We start from the raw sequence: 14,672 nt of genomic DNA on the forward strand, positions 1-14,672 counted from the left end.
ATGGCTCTCCATCAGTTTTTGTGCTGTATTGCTGTGATGACTATTCTCTCATGGAGAGGTGAGAAACAAAGTTTTATTTTTTAGTTTTCCAAGGTTGAAGAAGTATTTGATGAAGTGGAGGTATAATAAAATACTGGGAAAACTACTGGAAATTAATGGATTAATGGCTGGTATCGTGTATTGTTATATATATTATAATGTTGTTATATATTTTTGATATTTTACACATTCCTGATAGTAATGATACAGTTTTTGGACTGGACACTGTGAAAGGGTAGACTTAGCAATGATTTCATAAATGCATCATTTTATAATGTATTTTAGGTAAATTATTTGGTTCCTTCAAATCTCTAGAAATCCAAGTTTCTTCATTTTTACTCAGTTCAGTAAATCTCTTATTTGCTTTTTTTTTAAGTGGATAATTCTCAGAGTACAGACATTTCACATTAGGTAATTTTTCATTTACCCTTTTCCCTTTTAAACTATATTTACTATTTAATTAATAATTGTTTAATTAACCGTTAGCCGTCAGAACTGTCAGAAAATAAATACGACTGAATTAATATTTAATATATATATTTAATATTAAATTGTAGGAGTTTTAACAAAAATCAACTAAACTGATCAACTAATCAACGCCACCTGAAACAATCCTTAAGACCGGGTTGAAATGTAAATGTTAATTCTCATCACGTGGAGTCTTTCCACCTAAAACTAAATAAATAAATACTGCAGGTACATGTATCAGTTGTTGGATTTGGAGTGTCCCTCTCACAGCACAAAATTTTTGAACCAGAGTGTTAAAACAAATTGCAAAGGTACTGCTATGACTCTTAAATTATTTGGAAAGTGTAAATGCAGAGAATTATCATTAGTTTTAAGCACAGTGCCAGAACTTCCTGGTTAACCCCTACAGCAGCTTTTTACTGCTTGCTTTGCCTGTTTATCTACAGTAGATACAAGGGTATTACCAAAGCTTTCCCTCTCCTCCACTACAGTCGCATTTCAGTGAGGCCTAAAGATTTATATAGCAGAGGCTAATGTATTTCTTGTATATTTCAATACAGCAATATGCTGAAGCACGCACATTGTTGTTGCTGTCATGGTGCTCTCTGTCTGATTTGCATTTTTGTATCACATCTAAAATAATCTCTTCTCTGACATGACCAACCAACAATCAATTTGCTTTTAAATTCTATTTTTATTTTTGAATTAGAAAAACCTTGCAGTGCAAATCAGTCAGTGCAGAGCCAGCAATAGGTGATGAATCCACCAAGTATCTGTCATGGTCCTGCCAGGAATGAGCATTGTTGGTCAAGTTACTTGAAAAACAAAATCAGTAACTAATAACTGATAATAACTAATTACTGATTTTAATCTTTATGCACATTGCATCAAGCAAAAATTAGATTACATGCAACGGTCTTGGACTTGAAGAAATTTGTCTATCATTTAAACCTACTTCCTGCGTATTCCAGCATATGAAATAAAATCTTTTTTTTTTGTTTACACTCACTCTTTCAAACAGATGCAAGTAAAACACAGCAGAAAATAAATAAAATCAAAGGCTCGGCAGCACTATGTCCTGTTGCTCTAAATCTATTTTCACGTGTTTAGCAGGAGTGGAGGTTTGCCCTGGTGCAGGTGTGCCGCAGCGGTCATGTCAGTGGGGAGATCTGGGGGTTTCTCTGTGAATTTCACATTCCTGTGGCAGTGTGCTAGGTACTTGCTCAGAGTTGAAGTTTAGGGGGGTTTGTCGCTGTTACGGCTGTCTCAGTGGATTTTTAATAAACTCAGCCGTCTGCTCGTTGCTATCTAAAGTAAAACAGGACACTGCCGTAGATTCTCATCTCTGTTTAATCAGTTTTCTGTTTGACGTTTATTCATTTATGTGAAAACCCCAGGAACCCACCTGAGGGATTAATAACGCTTGATTTAATCTAATCTAATCAAATAACTATAATCTCAGCCCAACCAATTTACTCAGGAACAAATAGAACACTGAAGAAAGCCAAACAGTAACATTTTTAAGTTATCTAAGTGACTTATATATCATGTTTAACCTGAGTAGCGGGGGTCTGAAAACGATGAGCCGGAGTCTGCTGCTCTCCCCGGCTCTTGTGACCCTTGAACCCCCGACTAGTTATCGATTTGGTGGGTAACAGACATCTCCGAAAACATCAGAGGACTTTTGCAAATATGCAATGTTTTGATAAACCGAGCAGATATTTGAAGTTTACACAGCTACATTCTTGCCTGAAAATATGTTAAAAGTTTATTTTGTGACACAGAAAGAATAATAAGAGTAATATTAAAACTAAGTAGCTTCCGCTATTGTTGGAAACTGGAATTGGCTGGGATATAGTGGGCCACGAAGGATACACCCGACCCATCCTTCAAATCTGGGGAAAAGGAGGACGCATTTGTCGGCCGCATTCAGAGTAGTCTACGAATTGGGACACCCTTCGTCACATTGCTGTGATGTAATCAGTCTACAAATGCAGCCTCAGGAGGATGCGGCCTAGGTTTTGGGACACAGCCATATTATCCATTGCACACGTCTGTTGCCACGAACATCTCACTCGCTTACGTCATTGTCATGAGACACTCTCGTAAACAAAATCACGGTTAGTAACGCAGTAATGCAGCGTGCTTATGGAAATGAGGCGGCCATCTGGCTGTATCTGTAACTTTTTTTCAGTTGCAAGAAATTAGTGAAACTAGTTTGACGTATTTCCCTTTTCACAGACGAAAATAATCACCAATCACCAGTTAAACAAAACAATCTGTTTTGTTTAATATATTTAAATATATATATTTATCTTCTTGTTTTTTAGGTTGTCATTCACAGCAGCCTGGTAAGTAGATGAAACAATTTTACAAGATTTTCAAGAAACTGGAGAAAATGCAAACTTTTATCACTACTTGTTTCAGGGATGAGGAAAATATGTTGACTCACATTTATTTTTAAAAATATCTCTCTAAAGCAATGAGTGAGTTCTGTACAGTAAACTTTTCATTTAAAGCAGTGGAGTGGCAAAACCCATAACCCATCTATATATACCACAGTTTAATTTCACATTAACAACTGTAAGATGTAGGGAGTAAGGACCTTTCAAAGCTCAAATGTAGTCAGCATATAGCTAGATAAGTTAGTATCTTTAGATCAGACCTATTCTGTCAGAGATGATTAACATTATCTGTCACCTCTGAGTGGTTTTAATGTTGTGGCTAATCAGTGCAGTCACTGTTTAAATGTCATCTCTCTTCTTCTGTCAGCCTGTGGCAGAGCTGTTAAAAACAGCAGAATCATAGAAGGTCAAGATGCAACACCAGGAAGTTGGCCTTGGCATGCCATTGTAGTAACTTATGGACCTTATGGATATGATCAGTGTGGAGGTTCACTAATCACCAACCAGTGGGTCCTGACATCTGCTCAGTGCTTACCATCGTGAGTCACGGTTGAACCTTTTGAAAGTTTACATTTTTGTTGTTGTACAATTTTGATGATAGCTATTAGTAAGTGTGAAGTGTAGTGCAAAACGCTTACTGTTTACAATTAGCTTGGCATTTCTTTACAGCCAGATTTTCTTTTCCTTTTAAACTTCTTTACTGAAAACAGTCTAAAGGTTTTTAAAGTGTTTTGCTACGTAATACTAAGGCTGTGTACGCTAAGGGTGTAGCTATAGCAAGTAAGAGACCCTGGTGAGAGCTATTATAGCATGAGCATGTAGAGTGTGCTGTGATCAGATCAGTCAAACAATATGCAGAAGCAGTTTGTCTCTGTGAGATCAGATCTGAGGCAGGTGTAACAGCAAGATCCCAGTCTAACATGGTGAATGAAAACTGACATTTCTGATTATTTATATATTAAACATCTTTAGAAAACTGTTGTTGTGATTTAAAGAAAATTGCATTTAACTGAAGAGTCCATTTATCATCTATAACAAATTTTTTTCCTGTCTGTGTCAAGTTCAAGTTACAACACTGTGGTTCATCTGGGACGCTTCAACCAGTCAGGTTCAAATCCAAATGAACAGACTCAGAAAGTGGAAAACATAGTCTGCTATTCTCAACGTCCCAATTACGACTACTACTACTACTACTGGCCATACAATAATGACATTTGTCTTCTGAAGCTGTCGGCTCCTGTGATTTTCACAGACTACGTCCAGCCGATATGCTTATCATCAACAAACAGCACTTTCTACAATGGGACCAGCAGCTGGGTCACCGGTTTTGGTTATGATAATTGTGAGTTACAAAATACTTATTTATCTGACGATGGATTTGTTAAAAAACTTGTACCTTTTTCTCTCTGATTAGATTATCAACTTCCCAACATCCTGCAAGAAGTTAATGTACCCATATTGGGAAACAATGAGTGCAGATGTTACTTGGAAGACTACAACTACTGGATTCCCACGATTACAGAGAACGTTACCTGCACTGGGCCCAAACTTGGATGGAAGGGTCCATGTAAAGTAATGGATTACTTCTAGTTACACTTTGGGGGAGGATGGGGGTTTGGTTCTGTGTCAGGGATCAACATTGTATAAACTAATAATGTCTAGTTCCATTATTTATAATAAGAAATATATATTTTTTAATATCGCAGATCAAAATTGCCAATGTAGTTAAGTGAAAGTTAACTTCAGTGCCAATTTAACTCCTGGCGTGAACTTTTTTCAGTTTTCCACTTGAGCCACTGTCAGTTGGGAGTTCGCCTTGTAATCGGAAGGTTGCCGGTTCGGGCCCCGGCTCGGACAGTCTCGGTCATTGTGTCCTTGGGCAAGACACTTCACCTGCCGCCTACTGGTGTTGGCCAGAAGGGCAGATGGCGCGATATGGCAGCCTCGCTTCTGTCAGTCTGCCCCAGGGCAGCTGTGGCTACAACTGTAGCTGCCTCCACCAGTGTGTGAATGGGTGGATGACTGGGTGTGTAAAGCGCTTTGGGGTCCCTAGGGGACTAGTAAAAGCGCTATACAAATACAGGCCATTTACCATCAAATGGTGTGCTAAACTGAATGTGTGCCATGTTATTGGCTAATGCTAACAAACATGCTTTTGAACGGTCCATCCATACACCACATAACTGGGTCACAGACTAATGCTTCAGCAGGATAGATATTACTGAGACAGATCCTTTTCTGAAAGTTATTGACCTGTCTTCACAATTTTTCTTTTCACAGGGAGATGAAGGGGAACCACTCATGATGAAGGCAGGATCAGTTTGGGTCCAGATTGGAATTACTAGTTATAGTAATTGTGGGGGACCTTCAATTTACACCCGTGTGTCCCAATACCAGAAATGGATCAGTGACACCGTCACAGGGACACCACCAGGTTTTGTTACCTTCTCCTTCCCAGGAGCTGACAGCGACTCAAACTTCACCTGCCCGACATCACCACCTACAACCATCCCTGCACCTTTTATCTCCACTGTCTCTACCCCTTTAAACACCACTGTCTCTACCCCTTTTAACACCACTGTCTCTACCCCTTTAAACACCACTGTCTCTACCCCTTTTAACACCACTGTCTCTACCCCTTTAAACACCACTGTCTCTACCCCTTTTAACACCACTGTCTCTACCCCTTTAAACACCACTGTCTCTACCCCTTTTAACACCACTGTCTCTACCCCTTTAAACACCACTGTCTCTACCCCTTTTAACACCACTGTCTCTACCCCTTTAAACACCACTGTCTCTACCCCTTTTAACACCACTGTCTCTACCCCTTTTAACACCACTGTCTCTACCCCTTTAAACACCACTGTCTCTACCCCTTTTAACACCGCTGTCTCTACCCCTTTTAACACCGCTGTTTCTACCCCTTTAAAAACCACTCCAACCGCAAATAGCAGTGGTGAAAATCTGACCCACTTCACTCACTTTACCTCTCTGTGTGTTCTTGTCGTGTTGCCCCATCTGTTTGGTGGAAGTGGAATGTAATTCAGCACATTTACTCATATCGTGTACATAAATACAAGCTTGAAATACTATTACTTTACCCGAGTACTCAGGTTTCATAAAATTTTACAACTCTGACTAACTTTAAAAGTGCATTTTTTCTAAAAGACATGAACAGTTAAAAAACAAAAGTATGATGCTTTCTTCTACATTAAATGATTAATAGATAGAAACTAAATGAAACAGAAAAAAGTTGTTTTTGTCTTTCCAGTTTCCTAAATATAGTGATTTGCTATCATTTCTTTCAACCAATTTGTTTACTTAATTTCTAATCATTTTTAAATTTTGACTACATGTTGGACAAACTGAGGACTAAGAAAGTGGTTGCTAAGTTTTTTGTTAACAAATCAAATGCTTTTAAATAATTCTGGAAAGTGAACTGATTTTTTTTTTTAAGTTGTCAGACACATACAATCTGATGAAAATTTTCTCAAATCTTGTTGTGTTGAGGGATTTGTGGTATCCAAATATTTTTCGTTATTAAAACGTATCATTTTAAAGAAGCTTTGATTGTCATGTATTATTTTGTTTAAAATTTATACACTTGAAGACAACAGGAACATACTCTCACAAACCATAAACTTATAAAGTTGCAGACAAATCAGTGCACACATTGTATGTTTGTGTATCATATCATAAGCATTTGTAATGACCCTTATTCGCAATCTGTAGTCATACATCAGTCTGCTTCCCTGGTGTTTGTGGCTAATCTAAGTTTTACATCACTTCCACTTTCCCACCCTGTCAAGCTGATTGTGACATCACTGGTCTAGTCCAATCATGTTTCTGCTGGCCTTCACAGATCAATCAGCCTTCACTCTATGTACACACTGCGCATCTATCATTCTTCCTTGCAGACAACTTTGTACAACCCACCTCCTCCCCATCACCGCCTCTCCTTCATTACTCAGGTTTCATTCAAGCCTCCATCTCCACCACCAGCATCTAGACTCCAGGGGGCCCTACCCTAATCCCTATCACCACTGGGATTCTGTTCTGCTTTGAATGGCCCTCAGAGTCTAAGCACCAAATACCTCAAATTGAATTCTGAACATGAATGAATCATCATCCTTACTGAAATTTTTCTCCATACTCTGCTCTCCTGCTTAGGCCTGAAATCTGTTTTGCTGCTGTGCTCTGGATTTCACTTAGTCATGGTCCTCAAATCTTTCTGTGCGTTTCCACCATTTCTCACTCTCACCTCTTTGATTTACTTCTCTCCCTCATAGGCTACATCTACACTAATCTGGATAAATTTGAAAACTATATATATAGTGTGGACGTATAAAAACACTCCACGTCCACACTATTGTTTTCAATCGTTTTCAAAGAGTTGTTCATCCACACTGAAAGGACCTAAAATGCTTAGGTTCCAGTACTGCGCATGCATGTAAAAGACATTCGACCTGCGTCATTTCTGTCTGCTGTTTATTTACTTTCCAGCTCTTTGAAACGTCGACTTGTCGATATTTTTTCCCCCGCGCCTCAGAGAAAAAGAGAGAAAAGATTCAAATTTTATATTTCTCAGTATCTGTATACAGTGGTCCCTCGTTTATCGCAGGTGTTATGTTCTAAAAATAACCCGCGATAGGTGAAATCCGCGAAGCAGCGAACTTTATTTTTTACAATTATAATAGATATTTTAAGGCTGTAAAACCCCCCATTACACATTTTAGACACTTTTCTCAGACAGGCATGAACATTTTCACACTCTTGTTTCAACATTCTCAAAGCTCAAACCTAGAAAAATAAGTCCAGTATTATAGAATTAAACCAAAGATCAAACCCTGTTTTCAGGTCCAGAACATGGGACTAGAGCAGCTGCGAGAGAATTCAACCTCACTGAATCATTAATAAATCAATGAATCAGAAGTCCAATGTTTTGTGTGATGATTATCTTCCTCTGCCTCTTTGGGTGCTACTCCAGGTGCCTTTGACGATGCAAAACGTTTCGTTGACATTGTTTTTGTTGGGGAGAAAAGTACAGCACTTCAGAGTCACACTGCTAGCGATCAATGTAGCGATTCTGTACTGTACAGGAGAGACGGCACGGAGGAGATCGGCAAGCCGATCAGGACGCAGGACACAATGTGCTCTAAAAAATAAAAGTCATGCATAATTGCACTCAAAAAAATCCGCGAAACAGCGAGGCCGCGAAAGGTGAACCGCGTTATAGCGTGTGACCACTGTCATTTTGAAGGTAAGTCACAACATACCCTTTGTAAATACTAATATATTGTCATGGTTCTGGGCCATGTTGGCCCAGCATTCTTAGTTTTTGTGTGTTTTGTATTTTGTTCTTTATTTAGGCCTTGGTTCCTAGGTTGTTCTGTTAAGATCTTCCTTATTTGATTACCCCCTGTGTCCCCCTCTGTGTATCTGTGAGCCCTCGTCTCTCCTTGTGTTTTATTCCATGTTTTCCCCAGCCTGTTATATCTGTGCTCTCCCCGTGCTCTCTCTCCTCTTGTCTGAACCTCTGTGTACTTCCTGTTTTACTTTGACAGTCTCTAGTCAGCATGCGTCATGTTGTGTTTACTCCTGCCCTGTCTCGTTATGATTATCTGCGTCAGCTGTGATCCCCGTGTGCTCCCACTTCCCTCGTTAACCCTCTGTGTATTTATGTCCGCATCTCCCTCAGTTCTGTGTCGCATTCTCCCTCATGACTGTGTGCCCCTCCCTGTGTCTCTTTGTGAGTCAGTTCCTTTAGCATCTCTCAGTTTAGTTTCTTATTATTTTGTATCGCCCTTCTGTCAGCAATAAAGCTGTATTTTGAGTTCAGTCCTGTTTCCCGTGAGTTTGCGTTTGGGTCCAATTCCTGCCTGCACACAGCCTAAACATGACATATATAGAGACCCTTACCAGCAATCATTCATTTATTTTTTTGTGGCTTTTTTTTCACGGTTTGTTGACATGCTGTGTAGGTGTATACTTTAGCTGATATTGACCTTTGACTATTGTTCACCTGTAGTTTGAATGCTGAACATTTGCCTGTTCTGCAACCGTAACTATACAGAGATGTGCTTCTGAATGTGGACAACGTGTCTTCTGATTTATAATGCAGTTCTGCTTGTGTTGAGTGATGTAAACCAGCGGTCCCCAACCCCCGGGCCTCGGACCGGTACCGGTCCGTGAGTCGTTTGGTACCGGGCCGCGAGCGTTGAGGCTCAGGTGTGAAATGTATGGTTTTCAGGGGTTTTATTGGTTTTCAGCGTTATTTTGTTATCGTTTTTATCGTTAACTCGGTTTTCCTGGGTCTTTTCATGTGTGTTATGAATAAATCTTTTTTCGGTACCGGTACAAGTTTTATTTTGGTGTATTTATCCGCAAAAAAGCGCAAAAAAGGTTGGGGATCGCTGATGTAAACAACCAATCGATCCAGACTCAGACTTCCAGACTTCAAATGTCAAAACTGATTATTTGATTTTTTTTTTTTAAGACACAGCAATGGTGAGTGTTCCCACCCTCTGCTCTTTGTAGAGCATTGTTAGTCCATTTAAAAAACTCAGTGCTTTTCTTCAACATTTTGCTGTGACGTTTCAAAGAGTCTGAAAGTAAATAAGTGGCAGACAGAAATGAGGCAGGTCGAATCTTCTTGTGTTTCACGCATGCGCAGTACTGGAACCTAAGCGTTTCAATGTGGACGCATAACTCTGTGAAAACGACTGAAAATGCTAGTGTGGATGCGGAGCGTTTTCAGACAAATACAGCGTTTTCAAATCTATCCGGGCGAGTGTGGACGTAGCCTGAGCCTCAGAAGCTCAACACGATGTCCAAATGTCTGTTTAGGGCTCCCCAGCCCTAGTTTTCATCTTGGTCTAGTCTAACTGTGGTGGTTATCTCTCTGGTGTCTTTTTGAGAAGATTTCTAATGTCATCGAGATTTTTAATTTTCCTTACCTCTATTAAGGATATTTGGGGGTTGGTTTTTGTTGTTGTTGTTGTTTTATCATTATGAGATGTTTATGTTCAGGGCTATGCAGAGATGTTTGAAGGAGCTGGTGCTCAAAGTTAAAAAGGGGCACATAGAACCAGGTTGAATAAATTATATGGAATCACATCATACTATATCACTGTCATCAGGTGGGGACAATGCAAAGCAAATATAGCCTATGTTTTACCCTAATGGGGTACAATGATGCTGTTGAGGGGTTACTGCTGATAGTGCTGGAGGGCAGGGGTGTGTTGATCTGAGACTGTAGACAAAAAATACATTTGCATTTTAAAACAGAGCCATCCAATCCAGTTTATCGCAGTCATCTGGCCTTTAGAGCCTATCCTATCTACCACAGAAGGCAGAGAACATCTTTGTCAGGTCACCAGTCAGGGCTTGTACAGACAGTCAAACCATTTCCACCTATGTGCTACATTCACCAGCTATGGGCAGCTAACCTAACCCCCACTAACTGTATGTGTTTAGACTGTGGGAGGAAGCTGGAGAACCTGAAGCACCCACACAAACTCCACAGAAAGACCACAGCCAGTAAGTGGTTTTTAACTCGAGACCTTCTTGCTGTGAGGCAGCAGTGTGTGTGTGACCTCTGCAAAAAATGTAAGACTGAATCCAAAAATCTTGATTGAATTGACAGTAAAAAGTAAAACATTAAAAATAAAATCTTCAAACTGAAGAAGATAACTCTCTTGGGTGTGACAAATGCTATTTTAAAACTGATATACGATGTTATTCTTGTTAACTTGCTCATTATATTATTGTGAAAGCTATAGGCCTACAGTGAATCTTAACAACAACAGTCATTTAGACATTAGGTAATTTTATGTAATCTATTATGGCACAATGTTTCATTGCAATGCTTTGTTGTAGTGCAGCAGCAGGTCCAGAAGCTCTTTTTTCATTGTTGATACCAGTCAGAGGTAGCTAGAAGGACTTCTTGACATTTCTTGTTAACCTTCATTTTTCCTAGTAGAAAAATGTATCTGTGTTTTTTGTGTGAATGTTCCAAACAAACTGTGGTGAAACTGAAAACAAACAGTAGGAGGAATGTTGCAATTGTTGTTAGACCTGTTTTTTTAACCTGATACTGACCTGATATCTCCAGGAAAAGTAATGTTTCAGAGAAGCTCAATAGAAAGTGAAAATTATTTTTTTACAGAATAAATGTTTTACATTTCAAACTCTGGACACTTTTAAACAGTTCATTTTTCCTCTGGATTTTCTCATCTCTTCATTCAAAACACACTGTTTATACGATAGCATGTTCATCAAGTTCAAATTCAAATTGACATTTTATTCGTCACATACACAGTCATATAAGTACAGCATACAGTGAAATGCTTGTGTCCAGGGAGGGGGGGCTGCAGACTGAGAACAATTTTTTTTCAATGTAATGAGTTTCATAAATACACCCTTTTTGCACACGCGCTTTTCTACTCAATAATGTTGCTGTCAATATACTTGATATTTATTTATTATCACCTCTGTCAATCCTTGATATTTATTATTGAGTGATTTGTACACATTGTGCTATTTCTTAAATCTGTAACATATTGTATTGTTAAATAGTCTAGTTTGTTTATGTTATTTTACTGTAACAGCAACAGACTGTAACCCACATAATTTCCTCAGGGATTAATAAAGTATGCTGATTCTGAATGATTCTGAAAGCCTTTCAAGCACAAAATGTATCAGGACTTTGAATGCTAAAGAGGGGCTGAGAAGGTGACTAGCCACTATATTTCCATCTAAAAACTTAAGTCCAAGGGATCAACCAGGGTGGGAACTACACATAACAGGCAACTTAGCAAGGAATCCATTTAACTGTATACAGCGTGTACTTTGTTACCAGCAGAAAGCACCCTCAGAAAGGTCGCGGAAAATGCTCAACTGCCATCACTTTAGGCTGTAACAGAGCGACACACCCTTGCCCAACCACTCAACCCAGGTAAGTCACAGTTGCCCTGTCAAACGATAAACAGTGCCCTAACTCTCTGCAAATAGCCTGTGTCTCCCCTACATCGATATCATGCCCCGCCCAGTCTGTACGAGAAGGCACATAACCAAACAAACCTGAATACTTGAGATAAGGTCTTCAAGTTCAGCCACCTGAGCATTAGTCAAATGGCCCAGACGACACCCCAAGTTCTTAAGAGTCTCTTTGTTAAGTTCTAGCAACATAATGACATTAAAGAAATACATTTTGAGTACCTTCTAAACATTTTGAGAAAATCATGAACTCTGTGCCATTTTTGTTCAAATTAGTAGTTATATAATATTTAAAAGAAAACATTTTCAAATTATTCTTGTAACATAGGTACTAGTCACCAAATCTATTGCATTTTAAACAAATCATTGGATCTTAAGATTTTTTGACGTATTTCTTAATTTTTTGTAGAATACTTGAGTTTAACACTCGTGCATACATATATACATCACATCAGTAAGATGTGTTCTGTGTTTGTTCTACATGAAGTTCATGTCAGAAAAGCATGATTCACAAAGATAAGCTGAACCAAAAAGCCAGGCAACTTTCATTGCTGCTGGGCATACACCTTTGTACAGACTGAAAGTCTGAAGTCCTAACTTAAAGACCATCAGCATGCAACAATCTCTTCCTGTCCATCATGCAAGTTAAACATTGCACTTAGCTGCTCAGCAATTCATGTTATGTCCACTTGGATGAAAGGATCTCAAATGAATTACACAAGTGGTTTGAGTTGATCAAAGTCACAAAACCTGTTCTAAAACCCTTGCTTCACTGTTTATGACTTGAGACTCATAAACAGATGTTATTTATAATCTTCATGCAGGAGTCATCACATGAGTAGAACTAGTCACCTTTTGCATTTATTGCCTGCTGGTGAATTATGCAATGGTAATGTAGAAATTTTGGGAAGTCTGTGTCACTTTTGTCCTTCATAATGAAGCCTGTAGGTCAGCCTATATATGTAAATTTTAAAATTAAGATTCATTGTTATCAATTTCAAATCTACATTAATGCAAATATTATGGGTTAAAAAAAGAAAGAACAGCCATTTTTGAACTTCACAGCGCAGTTTGACTAACAATGTAAGAGGAAGGTTACTCGAAAATGCATAGTCTAATGGTTTAAGTAAGTCAGTAGTGATGCTGTTAAAGTGGGCAAATGGCAACATGGAACAAGTTTCCCAACACTGTTCATATTCAGAACCATCCGTACTAAGTAGTGTCAGAATTGTACTTAGTAGCAGACATGAAAGTGAAAGTAATGACACAAATGTTACTAGACCTGTTTGGTGTTTTTCTTTTTTGCTTCTTGTCAATGTTTCCCCCAAAACAAAATTGTTTCAGGCAAGTACAACAGAGAATAAAGACTATTGTTTTAAAATGCAAACCCTTGCAAACACAGAGAAGTTGAGATGCGTGAATTTAAAGTGATTAACAGAATGTGGTTGTGATAAGAATCAGGTGAGGTTGATTGCAGCACAATATTGTATGTATTACTCATATCTTTAGCAGTGATTCTGATTGATTGTTGCAATCATGAGAAGGATGTGCTTTTATCCCCTGCAAATACAAAAAAGCACCCAAACATTTTCAGAGGATAAGGGTAATTTAAAAAATAATCTATTCACCCCTTGCTCAAGCAAAACTTCATCACCAGTTGCCTGACTTTTTTTTTGGAAAGCTAATGCGACAGTGAAAGGGTGGAGCACTGGGTGGAGCTGAGAATAATCTTCAGGTACTTAAATGTAATTATACCATGACAGAGGTGCAGTTAACAATGGCTCTCCATCAGTTTTTGTACTGTATTGCTGTGATGACTATTCTCTTATGGAGAGGTGAGAAACAAAGTTTTATTTTTCTTTAAACACTTTTGTTATTTTTCCAAGGTTGAAGAAGTATTTGATGAAGTGGAGGTATAATAAAATACTGGGAAAACTACTGGAAATTAATGGATTAATGGCTGGTATCGTGTATTGTTATATATATTATAATGTTGTTATATATTTTTGATATTTTATACATTCATGATAGTAATAATACTGTTTTTTGGAATGTTCACTGTCATTATGCAAATACTGTTTATAAGATTGGGGAAACCTGCAGTCAGCTGAGACCGAAGAAGTCACTTGGATGAGTGACGAAACATTTCTCCCACTGAAAACGCTACGTCCAGATGAACAGAATCAACTTTTGGAGATTACTTAGCTCACAGGTGTGAAACTCCAGGCCTGGAGTTAGATGTGTCCTTGATCCAACACAGCTGATTTAAATGTCTTGTTAGTTTATGGTTACACAAATAAAAGTTATTTGGTTAGAGTTGGACATTAAACTCTACTTGATTAAATTTACAAAAATATAATGTTTGTCATAGTGACACCTCCCTGATTTTTCTACAACAAAAAATACAACAAAATAAAGACAAATAAAACAAAATACATGTCCTACTGAAATGCATTACTTTGTGCTTAATAACAAATACAAAAAAACATGACAATTTCACTAACTTGCATGAGAACATACTGGGAAAACATACAAATGTTTGATCACATGTAATTTCTGTTTTGGCATCACTTCAGTGGCTTCCAGTGCAGTTAAAAATAGAAACTTGAATGCTGACAAATATGTGAAGGGTATCAAATAATTGAGTGCTCACAGTTGTTCTCACAACTAATGAATAAATAACCTAAAGGAGATTGCATTGAAATGTTGATTATACCTTTATGTGAAGAGATACTCAACTATTTAATTAGACATTAAAGC

At 38.3% G+C, this 14,672-nt stretch overlaps 1 protein-coding gene across 1 annotated transcript; it reads left to right on the forward strand.

Annotated features, from left to right (window-relative positions):
* On the forward strand, nucleotides 1–5,957 carry LOC146636014 (chymotrypsinogen A-like). Its single transcript, XM_085350250.1, has 7 exons — nucleotides 1–58; nucleotides 2,838–2,858; nucleotides 3,280–3,451; nucleotides 3,974–4,254; nucleotides 4,327–4,484; nucleotides 5,193–5,470; nucleotides 5,864–5,957. Exons 1-7 carry the CDS (start codon nucleotides 1–3, stop codon nucleotides 5,955–5,957), a joined length of 1,062 nt encoding a protein of 353 aa, XP_085206376.1.
* The last annotated feature ends 8,715 nt before the right edge of the window (nucleotides 5,958–14,672 follow it).

This window comes from Diplotaxodon limnothrissa, linkage group LG3 (assembly GCF_057381915.1).
Source record: "Diplotaxodon limnothrissa isolate DT_005_m linkage group LG3, D_limnothrissa_male_GT1.1, whole genome shotgun sequence".
Classification (NCBI taxonomy): domain Eukaryota; kingdom Metazoa; phylum Chordata; class Actinopteri; order Cichliformes; family Cichlidae; genus Diplotaxodon; species Diplotaxodon limnothrissa.

What these genes read in the sequence shown, in the direction of transcription:
- LOC146636014 (XM_085350250.1), top strand. Translation starts at nt 1, where the DNA reads ATGGCTCTCCATCAGTTTTTGTGCTGTATTGCTGTGATGACTATTCTC. An exon ending in GACTATTCTCTCATGGAGAG is followed by an intron (nt 59 to 2,837) that starts GTGAGAAACAAA and finishes CTTGTTTTTTAG; the next exon opens with GTTGTCATTCACAGCAGCCT. An exon ending in CGGTTTTGGTTATGATAATT is followed by an intron (nt 4,255 to 4,326) that starts GTGAGTTACAAA and finishes CTCTCTGATTAG; the next exon opens with ATTATCAACTTCCCAACATC.